Source organism: Acinonyx jubatus, chromosome C2 (assembly GCF_027475565.1).
Source record: "Acinonyx jubatus isolate Ajub_Pintada_27869175 chromosome C2, VMU_Ajub_asm_v1.0, whole genome shotgun sequence".
NCBI classification, from domain to species: domain Eukaryota; kingdom Metazoa; phylum Chordata; class Mammalia; order Carnivora; family Felidae; genus Acinonyx; species Acinonyx jubatus.
Genome location: NC_069384.1, coordinates 48,356,777 through 48,383,923, shown reverse-complemented (window position 1 = coordinate 48,383,923; position 27,147 = coordinate 48,356,777). Strand labels below are relative to the sequence as shown.

Genomic DNA, 27,147 nt, shown 5'->3' with positions numbered 1-27,147 from the left:
TAGAAGTAAAATTTGCCAACCAGGGAAACAGTATATTAAAAGGGAGGAGTCAGAAAAAAACAACACAAGACTTAATTGAATTTAGAGACAAAATAAGAAGACAATAACTGTGAAGGAGAACAGGAGTAAAGGAAGAGTGAAAGGTTGGAGCATTTTTTTCCTACATGTTGTCTTATCTTTCTTAAACATTGATATTTCTTTAAAAAATTCTTACTGTTTTTCCTTTGCCTGTTATGTAAGGAAAGTGGGATGGGAAATTGAAGACATAACCAAATAGCAAAGGAATCTAACTCCATCCTGTTAAATATAGTGTTTGAATATGTAGATATATCTTTGTTTTCTTTCCTATTCCTATAGGTCATTCCTATTTCTGTGCCTTTACTTAGGGTCCAGATAACCATCACTACAATATTTTTCAGGATTTTTTGTAAACCTTGTAGATCATCAGCTGCTTAAAGTTTTCTGGATGGTGGAGGTAGGTACAAAAAACCCCCAGAAGGGCAAAGGCAAAAAGCAAGGAGAAAACTGGAGACCTTCTATCATGTTTGTTTTTTTCTTTTACGGAGTGATATCACATTCATGAAGAATAGATAGGTAACTATAAAAACTGAAATTTAGAGAATAAGAAAAAGCTCTTGGAAATTACAAAATGATCGTAGCAATAAAGAAAGTCCTATAGAAGATGTAGCTAAAATTTCCCCTAGTAAATAGAATAAATATAGTAGAACAGAAAAGAAGAGACTCAAACCGGGTAGTACAACATCTAAATAATAGGAATATCACATAGTTTAGAGAAAATGCAGGGAAGAATTTATCAAGAAAATACTAAAGGACATCTCCAACATTTGAAAAATAAGTTTCCAGATTGAAAAGCCTTAATGAATATTAGCACTGTGTAAGAGGGGTAAAAAAAGGGAGAAAGAGAAACCTTCACTAAGGCACATTATGATATATCAGAGTACCAGAGGTAAGGTAGAAGACATCTTAACAGCTTTCAGAGGCAAAAAAACCCCGCAAAAAACAAAACAAAAAACTTGTCACCTATGACGATCAAGAATTATAATGGCATTGATATTCTTAGCTGCTCTGGAAGGTAGAAAATTATGAATCTGTATCTTCAAAATTCAAAGAGAACATTATTTCTAGCCTGTTGTTCTATACCTAACTCATCAAGTGTAAGAGTAGATTCAATACGTTTTTAGACATAGAGGTTCTCAAAAAAATCATCTGCCATGTATACTTTCTTAGGAAGCTCCTTTACAATATGCTTCACTAAAATGAGCATGTAACAGGGCACACTTTTTTTTGTAGAAGGCCAGGTAGTAAATAATTCAGGCTTTGTGGTCCACAATGTCCCATATTCTTCTCCTCCTGGAGATGATAGGCTACCTGATGTTTTGGCTTTATTGAGAGGAATTCTGTATATGTTGTTAATCAGTGAAACATAAGTGATATTACATGGGGAAAAAAAAGTAAATTGTATAAAAATTTAGGTAATTAACTCCTAGAAAAACTAAACACTGTATAAGAAAGGAAATGTAACTGTAGTGGATATATGGATCAGCTTTGAAGAACATTCATGTAAGGATTAACAACTGCAGATTTAAATATAATTTGTGATATAAGGATATTGGGAATTTATTGGATGGAAGGGGAAATGTTGGAACAAAGATTGCAAAATGCTCATATTATCTGTGGATATTGTTTAAAAGAAAAAAAATCAGTGCCAGTAATTAGTAGGAAAAATAGTAGAACAGTTTCATTGGGGAGTAGAGAAGGATGGGGCAGTGGATTGTTTCAACATGAATTCTGTAATAAGAATTTGTCATTCATACAAAGGAAATCAAATCATCAGTTATGTCAGAAAATTCTGTTTAGGGGACTTAGTGAAGACATTATAGGCTAATTGAATCTGAGAGGTATTTCCTCAGTGGTAGTTCTGGGATTACCTAATACTTTCTTATATTTAAGTTATATAACGTTATATATGTAGCACCTTTTTGGGGAAAGAGAAAATAATAGTTACCTGTATAACTAAAGCAGAATCTGGATTATAAGGCAGTAAAAGTCAGACTTGAATGATTTTCTTTTGCTTGTAATATTCAGAGAAAGCATATAGTTTTATAATTAAGATGTACAAATACATTTTTTTCCTGCACAGATACTACTGTGGTACCATGTGAAAGATAAGAGAACTTTCCCTGAAAAATAAAGTGACCTGCAGTTGAAAAATAAAGGAATATTTGCAAGAGGAGGAAAGGGTCTATTGTAATAGGGAGAATACTCTGACTGTAAGATCTTTAAGTGTCTCAAAAGTTAGCCAGAAAAAGGCTTTTCTCTTTTAGGGAGAAGTAAACAAGACTTGAAATACCTGGGTTTGGGGAAGCAGAATGAGAAACCAAATGAGATAGCACCATAGATCAGAAAATGTTTTAGCTTGAGGTCAGTCTATTCTAGGCAAGGGTTGTATCCTGGCTCAGGCTGAGAGTAGGTCAAAGTTCATATGCCTGGGCAAAGGTGACAAACGTAACTAGAGTTTGGTTAATAAGAAATTTGTTCCTATAGATCAGTGGAGACACACAATTCAGTTAATCATGTATGACGTTTCGGGGAAGAAAAAATTCTTATAGCAATTTAGGTTCAGTGACTGGGTCTGCATATAAACTGAGAAAAGACAGATTAACAGGAGGGAAACAATGCTGTTTTTGTTTTTTCACTCCACGTGTAAGTGAAATCATAAGCATCTGTCTGTCTTTGACTTTTCCACTTAGTATATAATACACTCTAGGTTCATCCATACTGTTGCACATAGCAAGATCTCATTCTTTTGTATGACTAATATTCTATTGCGTGTATATACCACATCATCTTTATCCATTCATCTATCAGTGGACATGTGGGTTGCCATCATATCTTGGCTATTATAAATAATGCTGCAATAAACATAGGGGTGTATCTTTACAAATTAGTGTTTGCATTTTTGTGGGGAAATGCCCAGTGGTGGAATTACTGGATCATATGGTAATTCTATTTTTAGTTTTTTGAGAAACCTTCATACTATTTTCCACATTGGTTGCACTAATTTCCATTCCTACCAACGATGCATGAGGGTACCCTTTTGTCTACATATTCACCAAGTTGTTATTTCTTGTCTTTTTGTTACTAGCTATTCTGACTAGTGTGAGGTGCTATCTCATTGTGGTTTTGACTTGCATTTCCCTGATGATTAGTGATGTTGAGTATCTCTTCATGTGTCTGTTTGCCATTTGTGTGGCTTCTTAGGAAAAAGGTCTATTTTGGTCTTCTCACTTTTTTTTAAGGTTTTCTTTTCTTTTTCTTTTATTTTTTTTTAAGAGGGTGAAAACAAGGGACAGGCAGAGAGAGAGAGGGGGAAGAGAGGATCCAGAGTGGGCTCTGAGATGACAGTAGTGAGCCCGAAGCAGGGGTCAAACTCATGAACCTTGAGATCATGACCTGAACCAAAGTTGGATGCTCAACTGAATGCACCACCCAGGCACCCCTGCCCATTTAAAACAAAATGTTTATTTATTTGTTTTTAAAAGAGAGCTCGTGTGTGAGTGGGGAAGGGGAGGTGAGTGAGGGAGAGAAAGAATCCCAAGCAGGCTCCATGCTATCAGTACAGACCCCAATGCGGGGCTAGATCCCACGAACCGTGAGATCATGACCTGAGCCAAAATCAAGAATCGGTTGCTCAACCAACTGAGCAACCCAGGTGTCTCTGCTAATTTTTTAATTGAAAAAAAAAAATTTTTTTTTGGTGTTGAGTTGTATAACTTTCTTACATATTCTGGATATTAACTCCTTATCAGATCTATCATTTGCAAAGATCTTCTCCCATTCAGTACATTGCCTTTTGTTTTGTTGATGGTTTCCTTTTTATTTTGGTGTAGTCCCAATAGCTTATTTTTGCTTTTGTTTTCCTTGCCTGAGAAGACATACCCGTAAGTATGCTGCTAAGGCCGATATCCAAAGATTGCTGCCTATATTTTCTTGCAAGAGATTTCTGGTTTCAGGTTTCAACTGGGTGTGGTGCTATTCACTTTTGACACTCTACTGGGAGTTAGTATCAGATCCCACAATTTAAGGGCTCATTCCCATAAGACTGTACTCACTTCATATGCCAGCTGAAAGTCTCAAGTTGTTACCGGTATTTCTGACTGGTCGGCTATCAACTGGGCATTTCCATGACCCCCTCTTCAGTTTTGATGATTTGTTAGAATGACTCACAAAGCTTAAGACAATGTTTTATTTACATTATAGGTTTATTATAAAGGATACAACCCAAGAACAGCCTAATAGAAGAGATCTATAGGGCATGGTATGGATTAGAGGTGTGGAGCTTTCATGACCTCTTTGGGTGTGTCACCCTGTCTGCACCTTTATATGTTTATCAGAGAAAAAGACCAAATGTCTATTTCCCATTATATCCCAGTGCTAAACTAGAAAGCATCTTCCTTTCTTATGTTGTCTCTTTCTCAATTTATTGTGGTGTTTTTTATTTGTATCTATATGTTGTTCTAAGTAAAGTAAAAATTCTAAGTTATTAGAATTAATTTTATTGTTCACCTTTATACTGTTCAGTTCTTCTTTTTAAATGAAGCATTGAGCATTGAGCCTGTATGTACAGTTACTGAAATTATACGACTTATATTTCACAGTTTATATATATACATATTTTGTTCTTCCGGAACAATAGAAATGCTGCACAAACCTAATTTAGCTTTTATTTTATTTTATTTAAAAATTTATTTATTTATTTATTTATTTACTTTTTAATTTACTTCCAAGTTAGTTAGCATATAGTGCAAAAAATGATTTCAGGAGTAGACTCCAGTGATTCATCCCCTATGTATAACACCCAGTGCTCATCCCAACAACTGTCTTCCTTAATGCTCCTTACCATTTAGCCAATCCCCCCACCCACAACCCTTCCAGCAACCCTCAGTTTGTTCTCTGTACTTAAGAGTCTCTTATGTTTTGCCCCCCTCCCTGTTTTTATATTATTTTTGCTTCCTTTCCCTTATGTTCATCTGTTTTGTATTTTGAATTCCACATGAGTGAAGTGATATAATATTTGTCTTTCTCTGACTAATTTTGATTAGCACAATACCCTCTATTTCCATCCACATTGTTGCAGATGGCAAGATTTCATTCTTTTTGATTGCTGAGTAATACTCCATTGTATATATGTACACACACACACCCCACATCTTCTTTATCCATTCATTCGTCAATGGACATTTAGGCTTTTTCCATACTTTGGCTATTGTCAATAGCACTGCTATAAACATTGGGGTGCATGTGCCCCTTCAAAACAGGACACTTGTATCCTTTGGATAAATACCTAATAGTGCAGTTGCTGGGTCATTGGGTAGTTCTATTTTTAACTTTTTGAGGAGCCTCCATACTGTTTTCCAGAGTTGCTGCACCAGTTTGCATTCCCACCAAAAATGCAAAAGAAATCCTCTTTCTCCACATCCTCGCCATCATCTGTTGTTGCCTGAGTTGTTAATGCTAGCCATTTTGACATGTGTGAGGTGGTATCTCATTGTGGTTTTGATTTGTATTTCCCTGATGATGAGTGATTTTGAGCATTTTTTCATGTGTTGGTTGGCCATCTGGATGTCTTCTTTGGAAAAGTGTCTATTCATGTCTTTTGCCCATTTCTTCACTGGATTATTTGGTTTTGGGGGGTTGAGTTTGTTCTTTATAGATTTTGGATATTAGCCCTTTATCTGATACGTCGTTTGCAAATATCTTCTCCCATTCTGTTGGTTGCCTTTTTAATTTTGCTGATTGTTTCCTTTGCTGTGCAGAAGCATTTTATTTTGATGAGGTCCCAAAAGTTCATTTTTGCTTTTGATTCCCTTGCCTCTGGAGACACGTCTAGAAAGAAGTTGGTGCGGCTGAGGTCAAAGAGGTTTTTGCCTGCTTTCTCCTTGAGGATTTTGATGGCTTCCTGTCTTATGTTTAGGTCTTTCATCCATTTTGAGTTTCTTTTTTGTGTATGGTGTAAGAAAGTGGTCCAGGTTCATTTTTCTGCATGTTGCTGTCTGGTTTTGCCAGCACCACTTGCTGAAGAGACTGTCTTTATTCCATTGGATATTCTTTCCTGCTTTGTCAAAGATTAGTTGGCCATACATATGTGGGTCCATTTCTGGGTTCTGTTCTGTTCCATTGATCTGAGTGTCTGTTACTGTGCCAGTACCATACTGTCTTGATGATTACAGCTTTGTAATACATCTTGAAGTCCTGAATTGTGATGTTTCCTGCTTTGGTTTTCTTTTTCAGGATTGCTTTGGCTAGTCAGGGTCTTTTCTGGTTCCACACGAATTTTAGGATTGTTTGTTCTAGCTCTGTGAAGAATGCTGATGTTATTTTGATAGGTATTGCATTGAATATGTAGATTGCTTTGGGTAGTATTGACATTTTAACAATATTTGTTCTTCCAATCCGTGAGGATGGAATGTTTTTTCATTTCTTTGTGTCATCTTCAGTTTCTTTCATAAGCTTTCTGTAGTTTTCAGTGTATAGATTTTTCACCTCTTTGGTTAGATTTATTCCTAGGTATTTTATGGGTTTTGGTGCAGTTGTAAATGGGATGGATTCCTTGATTTTGCTTTCTGTTGCTTCATTATTGGTGTATAGGAATGCAACCGATTTCTGTGCATTGATTTTTTATATCCTGTGACTTTGCTGTATTCATGGATCAGTTCTAGCAATTTTTTGATAGAATCTTTTGGGTTTTCCATATAGAGTATCATGTTATCTGTGAAGAGTAAAAGTTTGACCTCCTCCTGGCTGATTTGGATGCCTTTTATTCCTTTTTGTTGTCTGATTGCTGAGGCTAAGACTTCCAACACTATGTTGAATAACAGTGGCGAGAGTGGACATCTCTGTTGTGTTCCTGACCTTAGGGGGAAAGCTTTCAGTTTTCTCCACTGAGGAGGATATTAGCAGTGGGTCTTTCATATATGGCTTTTATGATCTTGAGGTATGATCCTTCTATCCCTACTTTCTTGAGAGTTTTTATCAAGGAAGGATGTGGTATTTTGTCAAATGTTTTCTCTGCATCTACTGAGAGGATCATATGGTTTTTGTCTTTTCTTTTGTTGATGTGATGTATCACATTGATTGTTTTGCGGATGTTGAACCAGCCCTGCATCCCAGGTAAAAAACCCACTTGGTCGTGGTGAATAATCCTTTTAATGTAATTGATGGATCTGGTTGGCTAGTATCTTCTTGAGGATTTTTGCATGCATGTTCATCAGGGAAATTGTTATGTAGTTCTTCTTTTTAGTGGGGTCTTTGTCAGGTTTTGGAATCAAGGTTATATTGACTTCATAGAATGAGTTTGGAAGTTTTCCTTCCATTTCTATTTTTTGGAACAGCTTCAAAAGAATAGGTGCTAACTCTTTAAAAAATTTTAAGTGTGTATTCTTAGAGAGAGCACGAGCAGGGAAGGGACAGAGAGAGAGGGAGACACAGAATCCAATGCAGGCTCCAGGCCCTGAGCTATCAGCACAGAGCCCAATGTGGGGATTGAACCCATGAACCATGAGATCATGACCTGAGCTGAAGTCAGATGCTTAACTGACTGAGCTACCCAGGCGCCCCAGTGTTAACTTTTCTTTAAATGTTTGGTAGCACATTTTCCAGGAGAACCTGGAAAGCCATCTGGCCCTAGACTCTTGTGTTTTGGGAGATTTTTGATTACTAATTCAATTTCTTGACTGGTTATGGATATGTTCAAATTTTCTATTTCTTGTTTCAGTTTTGGTAGTTTATGTGTTTCTAGGAATTTGTCCATTCTTCCAGTTTGCCCAATTTATTGGCATATAATTGTTTATAATATTCTCTTGTTATTGTTTATACTTCTGTGTTGGATGTGATCTCTCCTCTTTGATTCTTGATTTTGTTTATTTGGGTGCTTTCTTTTTTCTTTTTGATCAAACTGGTTAGAGGTTTAACAATTTTGTTAATTCTTTCAAAGACCCAGGTCCTGGTTTCATTGATCTGTTCTGTTCTTTTGATTTCAATGGCATTGATTTCTGCTCTAATCTTCATTATTATTCACTGTCTTCTGCTGGTTTGGGTTTTATTTGCTGTTCTTTTTCCATCTCTTTAAGCTATAAGGTAGGTTGTGTATCTGAGACCTTTCCTCCTTCTTAGGAAGGCTTGGATTGCTATATACTTCATATGACTGCCTTTGCTGCATGCCAGAGGTTTTGGGCTTTGGTGTTATCATTTTCATTGGCTTCCACGTACTTTTTAATCTTCTTGGTTAGCCCATTCATTCTTTAGTAAGATATTGTTTAGTCTTCAAGTATTTGTTGTCTTTCCAAATTTTTTCTTGTGGTTGATTTCAAGTTACATAGCGTTGTGGTCTGAAAATATACAAGGTATGATCTCGATCTTTTTGTACTTGCTGAGAGCTGATTTGTGTCCCAGGATGTGATCTATTCCATGTGCACTCGAGAAGAATGTGCATTCTGCTGCTTTAGTATGAAATGTTCTGAATATGTTTGTTAAGTCCACCCATCTAGTGTGTCAATTAAAGCCATTGCTTCCTTGTTGATTTTCTTTTTAGATGATCTGTCCATTGTTGTAAGTGGGGTGTTGAAGTCCCCTACTATTATGTATTATTATCAATGAGTTTCTTTATGTTTGTGATTAATAGATTTATATATTTGGGTGTTTTCACATTGGGGGCATAAATGTGTACAATTGTTAGGTCTTCTTGGTGGATAGACCCCTAAATTATGATATGAAGCCCTTCTTCATCTCTTGTTACAGTCTATATTTTAAAATCTAGATTGTATGATATAAGTATGCTTACTCTGGCTTTCTTTTAGCAACCATTAGTGTGATAGATGGTTCCCTATCCCCTAACTTTCAATCTGAAGGTGTCTTTGTGTCTAAAATGGGTCTCCTGTAAACAGCATATCAATGGATCTTGTTTTTGTATCCATTCTGTTACCCTGTGTCTTTTGATTGGATCGTTTAGTCCATTGACATTTAGAGTGAGTATTGCAAGATACAAATTTATTGCCATTGTGTTGCCTGTAGAGTTGGAGTTTCTGGTGGTGTTCTCTGGTCCTTTCAAGTCTTTTTTGCTTTTGAACTTTTTTGTTTTGTTTCATCTCTTCTCCCCTCAGAGAATCCTCCTTAAAATTTCTTGCAGGGCTGGTTTAGTGTTCACAAACTCTTTTAGTTTTTGTTTGGGAAACTTTTTATCTCTCTATTTTGAATGACATCCTTGCTTGATAAAGAATTCTTGGTTGCATATTTTTTCAATTCAGCACATTGAATTTATCCTGCTACTCTTTTCTGGCCTGCCAAGTTTCTGTGGATAGGTCTGCTGCAAACCTGATCTGTTTTCCCTTGTAGGTTCAGGACATTTTTTCCCTTGCTGCTTTCATGATTCTTTCCTTGCCTGAGTATTTTGTGAATTTGACTATGGTATGCCTTGTTGATGGTCGGTTTTTGTTGAATCTAATGGGAGTTCTCTGTGCATCCTGGATTTTGATGTCTGTGTCTTTCCCCAGGTTAGGAAAGTTTTCTGCTATGATTTGGTCACATAAACCTTCTACCCCCTTCTCTCTCTCTTCATCTTCTGGGACCCCTATGATTCTGATGTTATTTCTTTTTAATGAGTCACTGAGTTCTCTAGTTCATATATTGTGTTCTTTTGCCTTAAGCTCCCTTTTTTTTTTTTCTGCTTCATTCTCCTTAAGTTTGTCCTCTGTATTACTGTTAGCTGCTCTGCTTCATCCATCCTTGCTGCCGTGGCAGCCGTTCGAGATTGCCACTCAGTTATAGCATTTTTAATTTCATCCTGACTAGATTTTACTTCTTTTATCTCCACAGAAGGGGTTCTAATCTGTTTTCAACCCCAGCTAGTATTCCTATTGTCATGATTCTAAAATCTGGTTCAGACATCTTGCTTGTATGTGTGTTAAGTCCCTGGCTGTTACTTCTTCCTGTTCTTTCTTTTGGGGTGAATTCCTTCATTTTGTCATTTTGGAGGGAGAAAAAAAATTAATCAAGTAAAAAAATTAAAAAACTGAAAACAACACAAAAATACCAAATAATGGATGCTAGATCCTAGATGTGTTTTGTTCTGGTTGTTGAAAGAAGCTTGATATAATAGAGAAAAAAGGAAAGAAAAGAAAAGGAAAAAAAAAAGGAAAAAAAAGGTAAATGTTTGTAAATTTAAAAGTATGAATACAATAATATAGAATAAAATGAAATTACAAGAATAAAATAGAATAAAAAATTTACAAAATTAAAAAGTAGTGTAGAAAAAATAAAAGAAAAATCTTTTTTATAAAAACAGAAAATAAAAATAAATGTTTTTCTCTTTCTGTATTAAAGAATACAAAAAGAAAAAAAAATTGAATAGATGAGCCAGTGAACAAAATGAAATATGATTGAAATTACATCCAGTTTCCCCTAGGTGTCAAACTATGAAGCACTTTATAGTCTGTAAAGTAAGCAGGTGGAGAGACTTGTGGTATTTCTGCAAAGCATGGTTGGCACAGTTGGACAGGCTTTGTTCTAAGTGGTGCTGCTTTGCTTACTGGGGTGGATCATTGTGGCACGTGTATGTGGGTATGTGCATGCAGGAGAGGTGAAAATAGCATCACCCAGCTACCCAGTCTCTAACCCCAGAACTCTGTGCTCTCACCTACAGGCAGTCAAGCACCCTCCTTTGTCTCCAGTTTCTGACCACTCCCCACTTCTACCTGTCCACGTCCAAGCTGTCTGTCTGCCAGGCGTTACCTCCCTTCCGAGTTTTATCTCAGGTGGGGCTGTATTTCCAATCCCCTCACCTCTGAGAGCCCTGTGGCTTTGACCTGCTCAGACTCTCTGGAGGAGAGTCTCAGCGAGCAATGGTTGGGTGCTGGCTTGCCTCCAGGAACTTCCCTCAACCGCAATGCTGTAGATGCCCAGAGACTGCGGCCAGGTGCTAGCCCACACCTGAAAAAGTTGATGCAATCATGTAGCAGCAGTGTTTCAGGGATTATAGTAATCACAACACACATCTGGTGCCAGGCTTCACCATCCCTTCATGTCCTTGTTCCAACACCAGCAAATGTGACTGTTCTCTGTGGTCCTCTGGGACCTTTGCCTGTGGGGAGGCCGCACAGCCTCTACCAAATTTCCTCTCAGCTAGAGAACCACCTCTCTTCTTGTGGCCTGAGGACCCCTTGGACTTCACTCTCTGCTCCAGGGTATTCACCCTTCCCACCATAGCTCCACCACGTATCGAGCTGTGGAGTTTTTAGAACCTATGCTCCCCTGTGTATAGAGTCTTGATGGTATTTAAACCCTGTTCTTTTTCCTTTCTCCCTTTCATGTTAAGTCCCTTATGGGTGTTTCCATTCTTTCTCTTTCTCTCCAGCTTCTTTCGGGGAGAGTGCTTTTCCTGTACTTTTCCCCCTGTGTCGCTTCTCACTCCACAAGCAAAAACAGCTCCATGTCCTCCACGCCTTCTCTCTCCCCCACTTCCCCTCTCTGTGTTGCATACTTGCCGAATTCTGTGGTTCAAGTTATGCAAAGTGTTTTGTTAATCCTTGGATCAATTTTTTAGGTGTGCACGATGCTTTGGTGTTGATCTAGCTGCATTTCAGGGACAAGAGAAATAAAAACATTCCATGCTGCTTCTCCATCTTGGCCCCTCCCCACTTAGCTTTTCACTTTTTGTTACATCTATATTCTACCAACACTTTCTGTCTTTGCATAATGATATGTAAAAGAATGAATGAAAGTAAAAGGAACTAAGAGTTTCCCTGTCATTCCTTTTCCTGCTATGTCATCGTTTTCAGCACAAGTGGTTGACTAACACAGGGAAGTAACACAAGTAAGAAAGGATGCAGTAGGGCACCTTAGTCATTTCTGTTTCTTAGGATACCATTCTTTTTTTTACTTTCTCTCTTGGAACCATTTACTGGTTTGAATGAAAAAAATGTGGCCTCTCAGTACTTTCAGTGCCTTTGCCTGCCTTTTTCTCACTTTGAGTTTCATTGAACTTCCATACATAGTAAATTCACCAGAATTTTCTCCTCGTGGACATCTCAAATATTATATGTGAATGGAACAGCCAGGAATGTTTGACCATGCATATGATGAATATTTTTTCTCTGCTCTTGTGCATGCTTCATTGTTTCATGAATTTCACTTACAAAGTACAGGTTCAAAGATAAAATTTTTAAGAATTTCAGGATTGTAACGGCAGAGCATTAAAACAAGTATGGGGTCTTGAGCCTAGGGTTCTGTATGCTGTACAGGTTGCATGTCCATGAAGCTGCTGATGGAGGCAAGTAAAATAAGATGGAAATGTTTACTCAGAGCAGCTTCAGAGGAAAAAAAAAAGATTATCATCAATAGGTGACAAAGAAACTTGAAGTATAGCTGAAATTAAGTATGTGTTATGGGTTGAATTGTTGTGTCCACCCCAAAATCTATTTGTTGAAATCCTAATCCCTAATGTAATGTATTAGGAGATGGGAAGCCTTTGGGAGGTGATTTGGTCATGAGGGTGGAGCCTCTAGTAAAGTCTCTTATAAAAGAGACCCCAGAGAGCTCTTTCATCCTTTCTGCCATGTGAAGATACAGTGAGAAGATGGCCACCTGTGAAACAGGAAGCTCTTACCACAAATTGCATCTGCTGGTGTCTTGATCTTGGACTCCCCAGCCTACAGAACTGTGAGAAATACTTGTTTGTTGTTAATCCATCCGGTTTATGGTATTTTTATTAAAGTAGCCTGAGTGGACTGACAGTAAGAAAGGGGAATAGGGCAGAGGCATGCAGTGTACTATGTTAACTATATGGATTATGGATTAAAATTATTCACTCAACTGTGGTTTACTCAAAGTCCAAACACTGTAGTATATGTGTTAAGTGCCAGTTTTTTTAATTTCAAAGAATCAGTTTAAGTACCTTTCTTATTTAAAAGGTGCTTGCTAAGGCATTTGGCCAGTTGCCAGGTAACAAATTCATGTACTAGAAAGGTGGCATCTAAGGCATACTGCAGTGATGATTATTCTTTAGAGCCTTTGAACTTATTCTAACTCATGAGTTTTTCAGTCCAAATATTAACAAAGTATACTTTATAAATTAATAAAAATGTTAGTCATTTAATTCATTTAATTTGGCTGTGATGAGGTAAACTAATAAGGCAGGCTCATTTTTTAAAGGCAATAGAAATGTTTTTGCATATTGTCAATGACTTTTAATCACCTTTATTGATGTATAATTTATAGAGAATAAAGTACACACATTTTATGTGTATATTTTGATGAATTTTAACTAATTTGTATACCCATGTTACCACTACCACCACAATCTAAAAACATCCACTTCCCCAAAGACTTTTCATGTACCCTTTCCCACTTAACCCACAACCCCCTTCCTCCAATCCTAGTCACTGATCTGCTGTCACTATAGATTAGGTTTGTCTTTCTAGAGTTGGACATATATGAAAACAAAGTATGTGTATTCTTTTATGTCTGTTTTTTTTTTTTCACTGAGCATAATGTTTTGGAGATTGTCCATATTACCCTCTAAGATTCTTTTGCTGGGCCTGTGAATTAAACTGGCAAGACAGAGCAACAGGAAAAAAAAGCATACAAATATTATTTAATTTTTTAAAAGTGCACATGGGAGCTTTTATAGGAAAAATGGAGACCTGAAGACATGGCTAGGCCTGAAAGCCTATATATTTTTTTTAACAAGGAATAATAAATTTGTGAAGTGACAAGACAAAAGAAAAGGGTTTATGTTTCCAGGCACAGTAAATTGTGGGAAAGTGACTAGAAATATATGGGGGAAACTAATGGAAGATAAAGGTTATTTTAGTAGGTTTGTTTGTACAGATCCGTTTTGGTGTCTACTCCCAGTCTGCAGTGATAAGAATGTCTTCCTGGTATAGAAAGGGCACCTTTCTCAAGGGAAATTTTATGACTTTCCTTCAGGTAGAAAGGGGGAGGTCAGAGAGTCTTTCTGGCATCTGCTCTTTCTCAGATGGCTTCAGCTCAAAATAATATGCCAGAGTGGTGTATTTTGGGGTGACGTGTTTTGAATGGGGTGAATCCATTCAGCTATTGGTGGACATTTGGGTTGTTTCCAGTTTTTTGCTACTATGAATAAAGCTGCAGTGAATATTCATTTACAAATGCTTATGTGGACATGTTTTCATTTCTTTTGGGTAATTACCTAGGAGCTAGATTGCTGAGTCATTGCAAGTGCGTTTTCAGTTTTGTCAGGAACTGTCAAACTGTTTTCCACAATGGATTATTTGTTTTTCGGGTGTGTAGTTTGGTGAATTCTTTATAGATTTTGGATACTAGCCCTTTGTCCAATATGTCATTTGCAAATATCTTTTCCCATTCCGTTGGTTGCCTTTTAGTTTTGCTGATTGTTTCCTTTGCTGTGTAGAAGTTTTATTTGGATGAGGTCCCAAAAGTTAATTTGTTTCCCTTGCCTCTGGAGACATGTCTAGAAAGAAGTTGGTGCAGCTGAGGTCAAAGAGGTTTTTGCCTGCTTTCTCCTTGAGGATTTTGATGGCTTCCTGTCTTACATTTAGGTCTTTCATCCATTTTGAGTTTCTTTTTGTGTATGGTGTAAGAAAGTGGTCCAGGTTCATATGGTGTATGAAAGTGGTCCAGGTTCATCCAGCATGTCGCTGTCCTGTTTTCCCAGCACCACATGCTGAAGAGACTGTCTTTATTCCATTGACTATTCTTTCCTGCTTTGTCAAAGATTAGTTGGCCATATGTTTGTGGGTCCATTTCTGGGTTCTATTCTGTTCCATTGATCTGAGTGTCTGTTTTTATGCCAGTACCATACTGTCTTGGTGATTATAGCTTTGTAATACATCTTGAAGTCCTGAATTGTGATGTCTCCTGCTTTGGTTTTCTTTTTCAGGATTGCTTTGGCTAGTCAGGGTCTTTTCTGGTTCCATATAAATTTTTGGATTGTTTGTCCCAGCTCTGTGAAGAATGCTGATGTTATTTTGATAGGTATTGCATTGAATATGTAGATTGCTTTGGGTAGTGTTAACATTTTAACAGTATTTGTTCTTCCTATCCAGGAGCATGGGATATTTTTCCATTTTTTTGTGTCTTCTTCAATTTCTTTATAAGCTTTCTGTAGTTTTCAGTGTATAGATTTTTCACCTCTTTGGTTAGATTTATTCTTAGGTATCTTACGTTTTTTGGTGCAATTGTAAATGGGATTATTTCCTTGATTTCTCTTTCTGTTGGTTCATTTTTGGTGTATCCATCTCTCTCCCTTTTAAAGACAGAGACCTTTTTTTTATACCAGAAAGACAAGAAAAATAATACCCAGGATCTTTTCATTTGTATGTTAGCCATTCATATGTATTTTTCTTACGAAGAATGGAAATATTTTGTCTATGTAGTGACAAAACCGTTTTCCTCTACCCTCCTTGGATCTCTGACTGAGGCCTTGCATATTAGACTGACAAAATACAGATTTGTTAGAGAAAAAGACAGAGCTTACTAACACATCTAATGTGCATATATGAGGGAGAAATTCTATGATGCGTACCCCAAAGGGGTAGCTACAACTTGGGCTTATGCAGTGTCTAACAAAGATTAAATAAATTTTTAGAGAAGGCTTGAGAATCCCAAGGATGGCAAACTGTGGGAAAGTAAATATATGGAGAAATCTAATGAAAATAAGGTGTAGGCTTGTTATATAGATTCAATCTCTGAGCTCATAAGAATTTCTAGCAATGAACAGTCTAAGCCTGCATTTAGACAAGTGGTAGGCGGACAGAGGTTTCTCGGTTGTCTTTAGTTCAAAACAATTCTTGCGCCACAGTGACATATTTTAGGGTGACATATTCTGATTTCCTACACCTATTATTTTTGAAGGACAAGAAATGCTCTCAATTAAATTATGAAAAAAGAAATTAAAGCACTGCTTTTATTCTGGTTAGTTGGAAGAACCAGAAAACAGGACTCCAAGTTTTTTTTTTTTAATGTTTATTAATGTTTGAGACAGAGAGAGAGTGAACGGGGGAGGGGCAGAGAGAGAGGAGGACAGAAGATACAAAGCAAACTCTGCACTGACAGTGGTGAGCCCAATGGGGGGCTCAAAAACTGTGAGATCTTGACCTGAGCTGAAGTTGCATGCTCAACTGACTGAGTCACCCAGGTGCTCCAGGACTCCCAAGTTTTGAGCAATGGTTATTTTTTCTGATTTCTCAATTTATTTAGCCAAGCTATATAGTTAACTTATATTTATATATTCATTAAATAAACTGCTTTTGTTGAAAATTATAACTAAATTTGAACTTTTTTAGAAAACCTAATATATGTGTTTTGTTCATAGGCAAAAAAAAATTGATTTTTTTCCTGCTGTGGTTATGAGTTTTCCTACAATTAGAGATTTTTAAATGTATAATAAAATAGTACACTAGAAGAGATGGAGTATAGTTTTTTATTTCTAGGAGTGGTATTTTTTAGACTCGAGACAAAGATCAGTGATGATTTCCCTTGTAAATGAAATTACATTTGATCCTTGAACAACTTGGGGTTTAGTGGTGCCAACCCTCGGCTCAGCTGAAAATCTGCAGTTAACTTTCTTTTTTTTTTAATATATATGTTTTAATGTTTATTTATTTTTGAGAGATGGAATGCGAGCAGGGGAGGGACATAGAGAGAGGGAGACACAGAATCTGAAGCAGGCTCCAGGCTCTGAGCTGTCAGTGCAAAGCCCAATGTGGGGCTTGAACTAACGAACTGTGAGATCATGACCGGAGCTAAAGTCAGATGCTCAACTGACTGAGCCACCCAGGTGCATCTGCATTAAACTTCTGACTTTCCAAAAACTGAACTACTAATAGCTGATTATTTAATAATAACATAAATAGTTAACACATATTTTGTATGCTATATGTATTGTATACTGTATTCTTACAGTACAATATGCTTGAGAACAGACAATGTCATTAAGAAAATCATAAGGAAACGAAAAACACATTTACAGTACTGTACTGTATTTATCCAAAAAATAATCCTCATATAAGTGGAACTGCACAGTTCAAACCCATGTTTTTCATAGATCAACTGTAAATAATTAGTAGTATAATGGTTGACATCTTAGGGTTATTTTGTAAACAGATAATTGGATAGTTCTAAAAAGACTAGGCAAGTACTTTAGCAAGAATGGTATACAGTGTGGGTTAGATGAAGTTCTCTGTTTAGCTGTTCTCTATTCTTTATTTTTACTGTGAAATGTAATACACCTGCCAAAAAGGTGAATAAAAAGTAAACAATGTAATAAGTTTCTTATTATAATTTAAAAATCTTTTATAAGTCAAATATACTTAAGTTTAACCACCATTCAGGGACAAAAGAGAAAACTACCCCAGAAGTTCTCTTGTGCCTGTGCAGTTACAATTCCTTTCTTCTCCTTTATTTTTTAATTTTTTTTATTTATTTAAAGTTTATTTATTTATTTTGAAGGGGGAGCAGGGGCAGAGAGAGAGAAGGATAGAGAGAATCCCAAGCAGGTTCCGCACTGTCAGGGTGGAGCCCCCTGCCAAGCTCCAACCCACCGGGGCATCATGACCTGAGCCAGAATCAAGAGTCAGACACTCAACCGACTGAGCCAGGCATCCCTGACAGGTTCCTTTTAAAAGAGAGGAAAGGAGGGGCACCTGGGTACCTCAATTGGTTAAGCGTCCAACTCTTGATTTCAGCTTAGGTTATGGTTCCAGGGACATGGGATCCAACCCTGCATCAGACTCTGTGCTGAGTGTGGAGCCTGCTTAAGATTCTCTCTCTCCCTCTGCCACCTTTCCTGAGCTCACTCGCACATGCTCTCTCTCTCTTAAAAGAAAAGAGAAAAGAAAAAAGAAGAACCTGTCTCCTGACTCCTTTTTTCCTTCCTTCCTTCCTTCCTTCCTTCCTTCCTTCCTTCCTTCCTTCCTTCCTTCCTTCCTTCCTTTTGTATAGTATTTCTACCTAAGTGTGGTTTCCAAAATACAAATTTTAGGTCTTGTGTGGTTTGAATGTTGTTCCTTACCCTTAAGTTTCTATTCTAGTATCTATAGAAATCTTACAGCATTTGAATGTAGAAATTAAACATTTTTCACCTAAAAAAATTTTTTTTTTACATTTATTTATTTTTGAGAGACAGAGACAGAGCACAAGTGGGGGAGGGGCAGAGAGAGAGAGAGGGAGACAGAATCTGAAGCAGGCTGCAGGCTCTGAGCCATCAGCACAGAGCCCGACGCGGGGCTTGAACTCATGAACCTTGAGATCATGACCTGAGCCGAAGTCAGATGCTCAACTGACTGAGCCACCCAGGCGCCCCATAAACATTTTTTACTTTAATATTATGGGGAAAAAAGATTGCTGACTTGTGCTTTAGCATGTGACTAGTCAGCCAAATTACAGTAAAGCCAAATATATAAATGTGAAATTTTTCCCAAAGAATCCAAATTGTCTTTTTCAGTTAGAGTCACATTTTTAGAACAATCAGTAAAATCGGCAATGGTTTGCTATTTTCCAACACAAATTTTTAATTGGTCTGGGTGAACAGAAAAATGGCTTTTTCCAGCATTGGATATTTTCATCTTTAAAATTATTACAATTACCTTTGGGATAATAATTTTTCAAATAATTTATCAAATTACTAATTTTCAGTATTTTTCCTATTACACCAAAAGTATACCTTATATATCCTTAAGATTTTGTAAGTATTTTTATTATTTGGAATTTTAGACTGTACATTTGTAAAATCTTTTACATGAAATAGTCTAATTTCCTAAATGTAAAAAACATATTTATGAGTCAACTTGTAGCTTTTGGCTAGGTAAACCTGAATTATTTACTATTCTTTTTTATTTTTATTTTTTTTCAACGTTTATTTATTTTTGGGACAGAGAGAGACAGAGCATGAACAGGGGAGGGGCAGAGAGAGAGAGGGAGACACAGAATCGGAAACAGGCTCCAGGCTCTGAGCTATCAGCCCAGAGCCTGACGCGGGGCTCGAACTCATGGACCGTGAGATCGTGACCTGGCTGAAGTCGGACGCTTAACCGACTGCGCCACCCAGGCGCCCCTTTATTTTTATTTTTCTTAGAGAGAGGGTACAAGTGAGCAAAGGGCAGAGAGAGGGAGAATCCCAGCAGGGTCACACACACACAACAGAGAGAGAGAGAGAGAGAGAGAGAGAGAGAGAGAGAGAGGCAGAGAGAGAGTCACCCAAAGCAGGGCTTGTGTTTTATTTTTTTATTTTTTATTTTTTTTTACCTGAAGTGGGGCTTGTGCTCACCCTAAGCAGGACTCCACCTGACCCGAAGCAGGCCTCGTGCTCACCCAAAGTGAGGATCCAGCTCACCGGAAGAGGGGCTTGAGCTCATCCAAAGTGGGGCTGGAGCTCACCCTGTGCAGCACTCGAACTCATCAACCATGAGATCATGACCTGAGCCGAAGTCAGATGCTTAACCATCTGAGCCACCCAGGCTCTGTTGACCATTCTTTAAAAAAATTAATTAGTTGACCTTTCTTTTCATATGAATAGTACTTGCTTTGTATAGAAAACAGAAATAAAGACAAGTGGAAAAAAGAAAACACAGAGGTAGTAAACCACCCTTAAAATTTAAAGTAGAAGATTTTGAGAGACTAATAAGTAACATTTCATTAAGTGGATTTATCCTGGCTTACTTAACTATTCTGTAGTTTCTGGGTAGAAATAGGCTACTTTTAGTTTGCTGCTTTTATAAATGATACCATCATGAATATCTTTGTGCATAAAACTTCTCCCTGTATTTCATACATTTCTTGGTTTAGGATTCCAAACATGGGATTATTTTGTCAAGAGCATAACAAACATTCATATATATTCTTCTTCTAGATTCACCAGTTGTTATGCCTTCTTTCAGTCTCTGTATACGTGTATGTAAGTGTGTATCAGATATACACATGTAGATAGGAATATAACACACATTTTTCCCAGAACCATTTGAAAGTAAATTGCAGACATGGAGTTTCACCTCTAAATACTTCAACCTGCATTTTCGAAGAACAAGGGAGATTCTTTTATCCCATGCTGTAATATTTTATGAAGAAAATTAATAGTAGTCTCATTTTATCAACGAATATGAAGTCTAGAATCCATCAGAATTCCTAAATGTCTCCAAAATGTTTTTTATTTTATTACTTTTTACAATTTAGTGGAGCACCTGGGTGGCTCAGTTGGTTAAATGTCGGACTTTGGCTTAGGTCATGAACTCAGGGTTCGTGAGTTTGAGCCCTGTGTTGGGCTGTGTACTAATAGCTTAAAGCCTGGAGCCTGCTTAGGATTCTGTGTCTCCCTCTCTCTCTGTCCCTCCCTCACTCGCACTCTGTCTCTCTCTCTTGAAAATAAATAAACATTAAAAAAATTTTAAATTTAGGATCAAATTGAAGTTTATGCATCATGTATTTTGGTTATTAAGTCTCAGTAGGCTCTTAATATTACAATACCCCTGTCTGTGCCTTTTATTAAAAATCATGTCATTACTTTTTTGAAGAGTTTAGGCCAGTTGTCTTGTATAATGTCATGTGTTCTAGATTTTTATGATTTGTCTCGGTTTGTTCTCATGGATTAGGTTCACATTACGTTTTTGTCAAGAATACTTAATAGCTGATGTCATTTGCTTACTGCATCATATCAGAGGATACATAGTGTCTGCTTGTCCCTGTGTTGGTGGTTCTACATCTGATCATTTGGTTAAGATTGCTCTATTATGAAGGTGCCTTTCTCTTCTGTAGTTAATAATCGCCTGTGAACTTAATTACCTTGTTTGCATTGGGCTGACGCTAAGGCTGAGCATTGCTGGAAAAAAAATCACAAAACAGCGTCTATTTGTGGCATTATAAATTCATGACTATTAATCTCACTGGATTTCTGTACTGCAAGATAATCCTACTGTGTTCCTCTAGTCAGCTTGTGTTCCCCCTCTCCACAATGATGATTTAAGATCTTTCTCTTCTCAAGCCTTTGTTCCTTTATCTTTTGTATCATTTTGAAAAGGGGATCTTGATTTCTTCTACTTCCCAGAAGAAGGAAGGGGGTGCCTCTTCTTCCATCATAAACTAGCACAATGGAGCAGTTAAGAGTGCTGGCAGTAGAGTTGAGAGTGAATGGTTTTGGATCCCACTTTCACTACTCACTCATTTCAGTTTGGGTTTAAATCATTCTATCTTGGTCTTAATTACAGAAGAATTACCATTGTACCTCATAGAGTAGTTTGTGAGGTTTAAATAAGGTAAATCATTGTAAAATCATTAGCATAGTGCCTGGTATATAGTACATGTGCAATAGATATTAGCTCTTATTATACCATTTCTTAAAAAATTTACTGTGTGAATTACACTGTCTTCTGTATCTTCAACCTCTCCTATTCTGTTCACCTCTTCCTTAGGCACTTAAACTTAACACAGATTTTTCCATTTACTCATCCCATTGTATTCTGGTTTCTGCTCCCACCATTCCACTAAACTGCCCCCGATAAAGTCACCGTTCCATCTCTAAATTCATTTTTATTACCCTTACCCTTAGTGCTTCCATTTCATTCTTCATAAGAGATCAATAGTGCAGCTGTGAGCTCATCATTCTCTTGTAAAAACTAGTGGGTTTCAATTGTTTTTGACATAAAATCTCAAATCATTAATGTAGTTCATTGGTCCTGCCTAACTACCCATACTGATCTTGTACACATGTCCTCTTCAGGCTAAGCACTTGAGCCCACTAAGTCCTTTGATTTTCTTCAGCAATCTTTACTCACACCAGAGCATTTGCATTTTGTCCCCACTTTTGGACCACTCTTTATTTTCCACCTGTTTCTTTGGATAGTGTCTGGTTTCAGCTCAAAAGTCATATTCTCAATAAAACCTTCCCTGATCTAGTTCAGAAGAAGTGCAGCATCTGTACTTTAACTTCATATCACTTATTACAATTATAATTAAATAATGAATTGGGTAATTCTCTGGAATGTGAGCCCCATGAAGGCAGGCACTATAACCATCATGTTCATCGATGTATCTCCAGATTCTGCTAGTACAGTGGTTTTGCTAGGAGGTATTTGATAAGTACTTGTTGAATGAAGAATGAATTACTATTATTTAGCCATAGAAATGTCACTTATCTCTGTATTATTTATTTGAAGTTTCTGTGTATTTTATGGAGGTTCCCCTGAAGACTTGTACCGCCTTTTTCCAGATGGTCTGAAAGGATAGCCTTAAGTGGCTGCTGCATACAAGTGATATCTTTGAAATTGATTTTATCTTAATTTCTTAAAAAAATGTTTATTTTTGAGAGAGAGAGTGTGAGTGGGGGAGGGGCAGAAAGAGAGGGGGACAGAAGCTCTGAAGCAGGCTCTGGGCTGACAGCAGTGAGCCAGATATGGGCTCGAACTCATGAACCGTTAAGATCAGGACCTGAGCTGAAGTTGGACACTTAACTGACTGAGCCACCCAGGTGCCCCTCTTTAATTTTTTTAATTTAATGTATTTTTAATTTTATTTTTTTGTATGTTTATTTTTGAGAGAGAGGGGAGAGAGAGTGCATATGTGTGGGAGAGGCAGAGAGAGAGAGAGAGAGAGAGAGAGAGAGAGAGAGAGAGAGAGAGGAACAGAGGATCTGAAGTGGGCTCTATGCTGACAGCAGAGAGCCTAGTATGGATTTGAACTCATTAACTGTGAGATCATGACCTGAGCTGAAGTTGGCCCCTTAACCGACTGAGCCACCCAGGTGCCCCTTTAATTTTTTTTTAAAGTAAGCTCTGGCTCAGTGTGGGGCTTAAATTTAAGATGACCCCCCCCCCCCCCCCCAAAAATCAGGAGTCGCATGCTTTACCAACTAAGCCAGCCAGGCACCCAAGATCAGTTTTATCTTTAAAATATTTGAACACTTTGCTTTGTGTTTCCTAATATTCTTTTTTTAAAAAATATTTTAAGTAATCTCTATACCCAATGTGGGGCTCAAACTCATAACCACTCGATCAAGAGTTGCATGTTCCACCTACTGAGCCAGCCAGATGCCCCTGTTTCTTAAGTCTTAGACTTATTTATTTATTTAAAAGTTTATAAATTTATTTTGAGAGAAAGAGAGCACATGCATGCACATGCAAGCTGGGAGTGCAGAGGGAGAGAGCGAATCCCAAGTAGGCTCTGCACTGTCAGTGTGGAGCAGGACATAGGGCTTAGACTCACAGACTGTGAGATAATGACCTGAGGCTAAATTGAGTTGAATGCTTATCAACTGAGCTACCCAGGCACGTCTTACTTTTGTTAAACAATCCCTTGGGGTGCCTGGGTGGCTCGGTCAGTTAGGCTTCGGACTTCGGCTCAGGTCATGAGCTCACATTTGTGGATTTAAACCCCCCTGTCAGGCTCTGTGCTGACAGCTCAGAGCCTGGAGCTTGCTTCGGATTCTGTGTCTCTCTCTCTGTCTCTCCCCTTCCCCGCTTGTGCTCTGTCTCTCTCTCTCTCTCTCTCTCTCTCTCTCTCTCTCTCTCTCCCCCTCTGTCTCTCAAAAATAAAATAAGCATTAAAAAAAAAATCCCTAAAACTGGTTACAGGACAGCTTTATAGATAAAATAGAACAGACACTCTTCTGATCAAACATTTCCAATTCTTTAAGACATTTCTCATTTGATACTGTCTCAAGTCCAGTTGGTAGCCTATCCAGACTACTGCAAGAACTATTCTCTGGTTCCAGAACTGAACATAGCTCTTCAAGTATTACCAGCAAAAGATTTATTGAATGAGTAACGACCAAAATGTAATGAGACAAAAAGCTGGAGCTGCTTGCATTTATCAGTTTTACTTATTAAAAGGGTATAGGTACAGTAAAAATAAATGTTTTAAATCAACCTATTTGTAGAAACGAGGTAAAATTAAGTCTGTATCTTAAGACTATGAAGACTTAAGACTATGTAGCTTTAGTAAGGCTGTAGATGATGCACGTTTCACCTGTAGTTTTAATAATGCTTTCCAAATTAACAAATGCTAAAACAAAATACATTTACATTGCAGAAAGTGGTTGCCTTTGTGATGAGATATGCAGATGTGTACAATTGTTTTACTAAAAGTGTAAATAGGTGCAGATGGGTTACCAGGAATCTCAACAGCTATACGTGTGTGTGGCCATAGTTATAGTATACTAGACAGAATTCTGAAGAAAATTCCAATATAAGTGAAATAGGCTTTACTTTTTAATATATATTTGAGAAAGGTTAAGCAAATATTTTACTTATTTACCGCTCTAGTTAATTGCTTCAAGAACTGAAATTAAGAATTCCTGGAGGTTTTCTTTTGGTATAGTTTGTGATTAATCATGTATTATACACTGTTTAGTACTTTATGTGTTAATTATTTATGTGTGTAACAGGCAACTCAAAGTTGTGTTGACGAATGTCCTATGGACGGATTTAGGACGAAAATTCAGAAAGATCCTACCTAGAAACGATGCTAATTTGTGTGATGCCAACAAGGTGCAATCAGACTCATTGCCTTCGACATCTGTTGACAGCCTAGAGACATGTCAAAAATTAGAACCTCTTCACCAAAGCCTTAATTTATCTAAAAGGTATGTTGTTCAGTATTGATTTTGTTCAACTTACCACATTTGAAGTAGTAAAACTCCAATAATCTTAAAATTGTTAAGATTGTTGGAAATGATTTTTAAGAAAATCTGCATATACAGGTGTGCCCCACTCTAAAGCAAATCATAAAGCTGACAGTCTCAATTTACAAAGTTAATGGTATTTTTGCATTTCATTAAGTTGACATAGAATTATTTTTAAGACCAATTATCATTATATTAAACTTATAATTTGATTCACATACACATATTTTTATAGATTCATTTATGATATAAAATGAAGATATTTATATATATAGGTAGGTAAAGACCTAGATTAAATAACTTACGAAAGATATGTTAAAGATGGAGAAAATAAAGGTATATATATTTATCTATTTATGCCTTGATAGAGTTGACAGAATTAATAGTTCATTTTTTATTTTCTGCATCTTTAACATATCTATTAAATAGTGTTTAATATAGTCCTTACCACTTTTGACTTTGAGTTTTCTTGTGTTTTACATGCATTTTTAAATAAGTGAGGTGATATTAAAATAATACCCCTAGATTTTTAATAGTAAATATGCAGTTTAATTTTATAAATAAGACCAGTTTTGTTTTATATTTTTTAAAGGAATTGTGTATGGAATTTGGGGCTAAATACTGGGAATTAGCTCTGGGAATTTATTATCTGTGACATAATATTTTTAATGTGTTTCTACTTACAGTTTTAACCCTTAATGTTTTGATGGAAATACTTAGCTTTTAATTAGAAAGATTTGTCATTAGCTAGGTAGTGCTTTGGTTGTATGGTCTGTAATATATAAGTGCTTTAAGCCAAGTCCAGAAAAAAACTGATAAATTTTTAAAAAATGTTTTATTTATTTTTGGGAGAGAGAGAGATAGAGAGCGTGAGCTAGAGAGGGGCAGAGAGAGACGGAGACATAGAATCCTAAGCAGGCTCCAGGCTCTGAGCTGTCAGCACAGAGCCCAAAATGAGACTTGAACTCGTGAACCACGAGATCATGAGTTGGGCTGAAGTTGAATGCTCAACTGACTGGGCCACCTAGGCTCTCCAAAACTGATAACTTTCAGCACAATTATTTAAAAAATAAAAGTAGAACTCTGTCAAGACATCTGGATATAGTATTACATGTTAATTTTAAAGGAGGATACCTCTTTTAAAAAAGGCAAAAACAAAGTTAAGTAGAAGAATTTCCTTATGTGTTCATGAAATTAAAATTTAGTATGAAGTTAAAAGTCTCAATAAGATTCTAATTTGGTTTTTATAATATGTGTCTGTGGTTTTTTTCCTTTCTGTCATTACCAGCTAATGGAGACCTTTTTTCTCATCTCCAGGGGTCCTAAATTGAACTGTTCCAAAGTGAATGCATTATCTTTCTTCTCAGACTTACTCCTATTTCTGTATCCCCTCCCTGTCTGAATATATGACGACTCTTTCTTTCTCACCCTTTATATTCAGTCTTTTTTCATGTGTAGTTATTTTTGCCTCCTAAATCAGTTTTGAAATGATCTCTTCTCCACTTTTATTGCCACTGCCTCAGTTCAAGCCCTGATAACTTTGTGCCTTTATTACTATTAGTATTGGGCTTCCCATGTATGGCCTTTTCTTCTTAATAATTTCCCTATATTGTTGTTGAGTTAATCGTTCTGAAAGGCAGATGTTACTTTTAGCTCTCTAGTTTAACATCTTTCTGTGGCTCCACATAACCTTCAGGATAAAGTTCAAACTCCTCACTTTAGCATACAGGGTCCTTAATGGTCTCACCTTTGCCTGTCTCTAGCTTTGTGCCTGTCTACACATTCATAACTGAGCTTTAGTCTGTAAGAAACTGGTGGTAGCTCAGTAAATGTATAGTGCTGTTGTATACCTCCGAGCTCATTCTGTTTGCTCTCTTATCTTGGAAACTGTTCTCCTTTCCCATTTACTGATATTTTTTAGTCTTTAACATTGAACTCATATGCCATCTTTTTGGGACAGCTTCCTTGATTCCACCCTCCTCATTTGCATTTAATCTCATTTTTTGCTTTGTTAAGCAGCCTGTTTATATATCATAACACTTATCACATTATATTATGAGTTTTAGTTTTTCTGCCTCCCTGACAGTAAGCTTCACAAGGGAAGCTTACAGGGACTACATTTTATTATTTTTTACTCTGATACTAATACCTAGCACATTGCTGGGTGCTTACTAAATGCTCAGTTTTTGCTGAATTCAAAGAAGGTTGCTTCTCAGCAGAGTTACATCTCCAGTCTCTTTGATTAAAATGTATTTTCATCCATTAGAACCATTTATTTGCTCTGTAATTTTGGTGACAACCAGGAAAAGGGATATTACAAGCTTCCAATAAGAATACTGGAGAATAAGAATACTGGAGAACTGAACAGTTTAGGGTATCGGTTTGGACAGTGTTTTCTTTCAGAGACTTACTTGCTATCTGGAATGATCTGGAATATCTGGCTTGTTCTTTCTTCAGGCTTAGCTTAA

At 36.9% G+C, this 27,147-nt stretch overlaps 1 protein-coding gene across 16 annotated transcripts in view; it reads left to right on the top strand.

The window, feature by feature from the left end:
- SENP7 (SUMO specific peptidase 7) overlaps window positions 1–27,147 on the top strand; it is a 149,842-nt gene that overhangs the window by 49,381 nt on the left and 73,314 nt on the right. For 10 of the 16 annotated variants that reach the window (XM_053220776.1, XM_027077641.2, XM_027077640.2 and 7 more), the window contains one exon: window positions 24,443–24,640. The exons of the other annotated variants lie outside the window; for them this stretch is intronic. In XM_053220776.1, coding sequence (XP_053076751.1) covers window positions 24,443–24,640 — 198 coding nt within the window. The remainder of the gene's footprint in view (window positions 1–24,442; window positions 24,641–27,147) is intronic. 16 annotated transcript variants of the gene reach the window in all.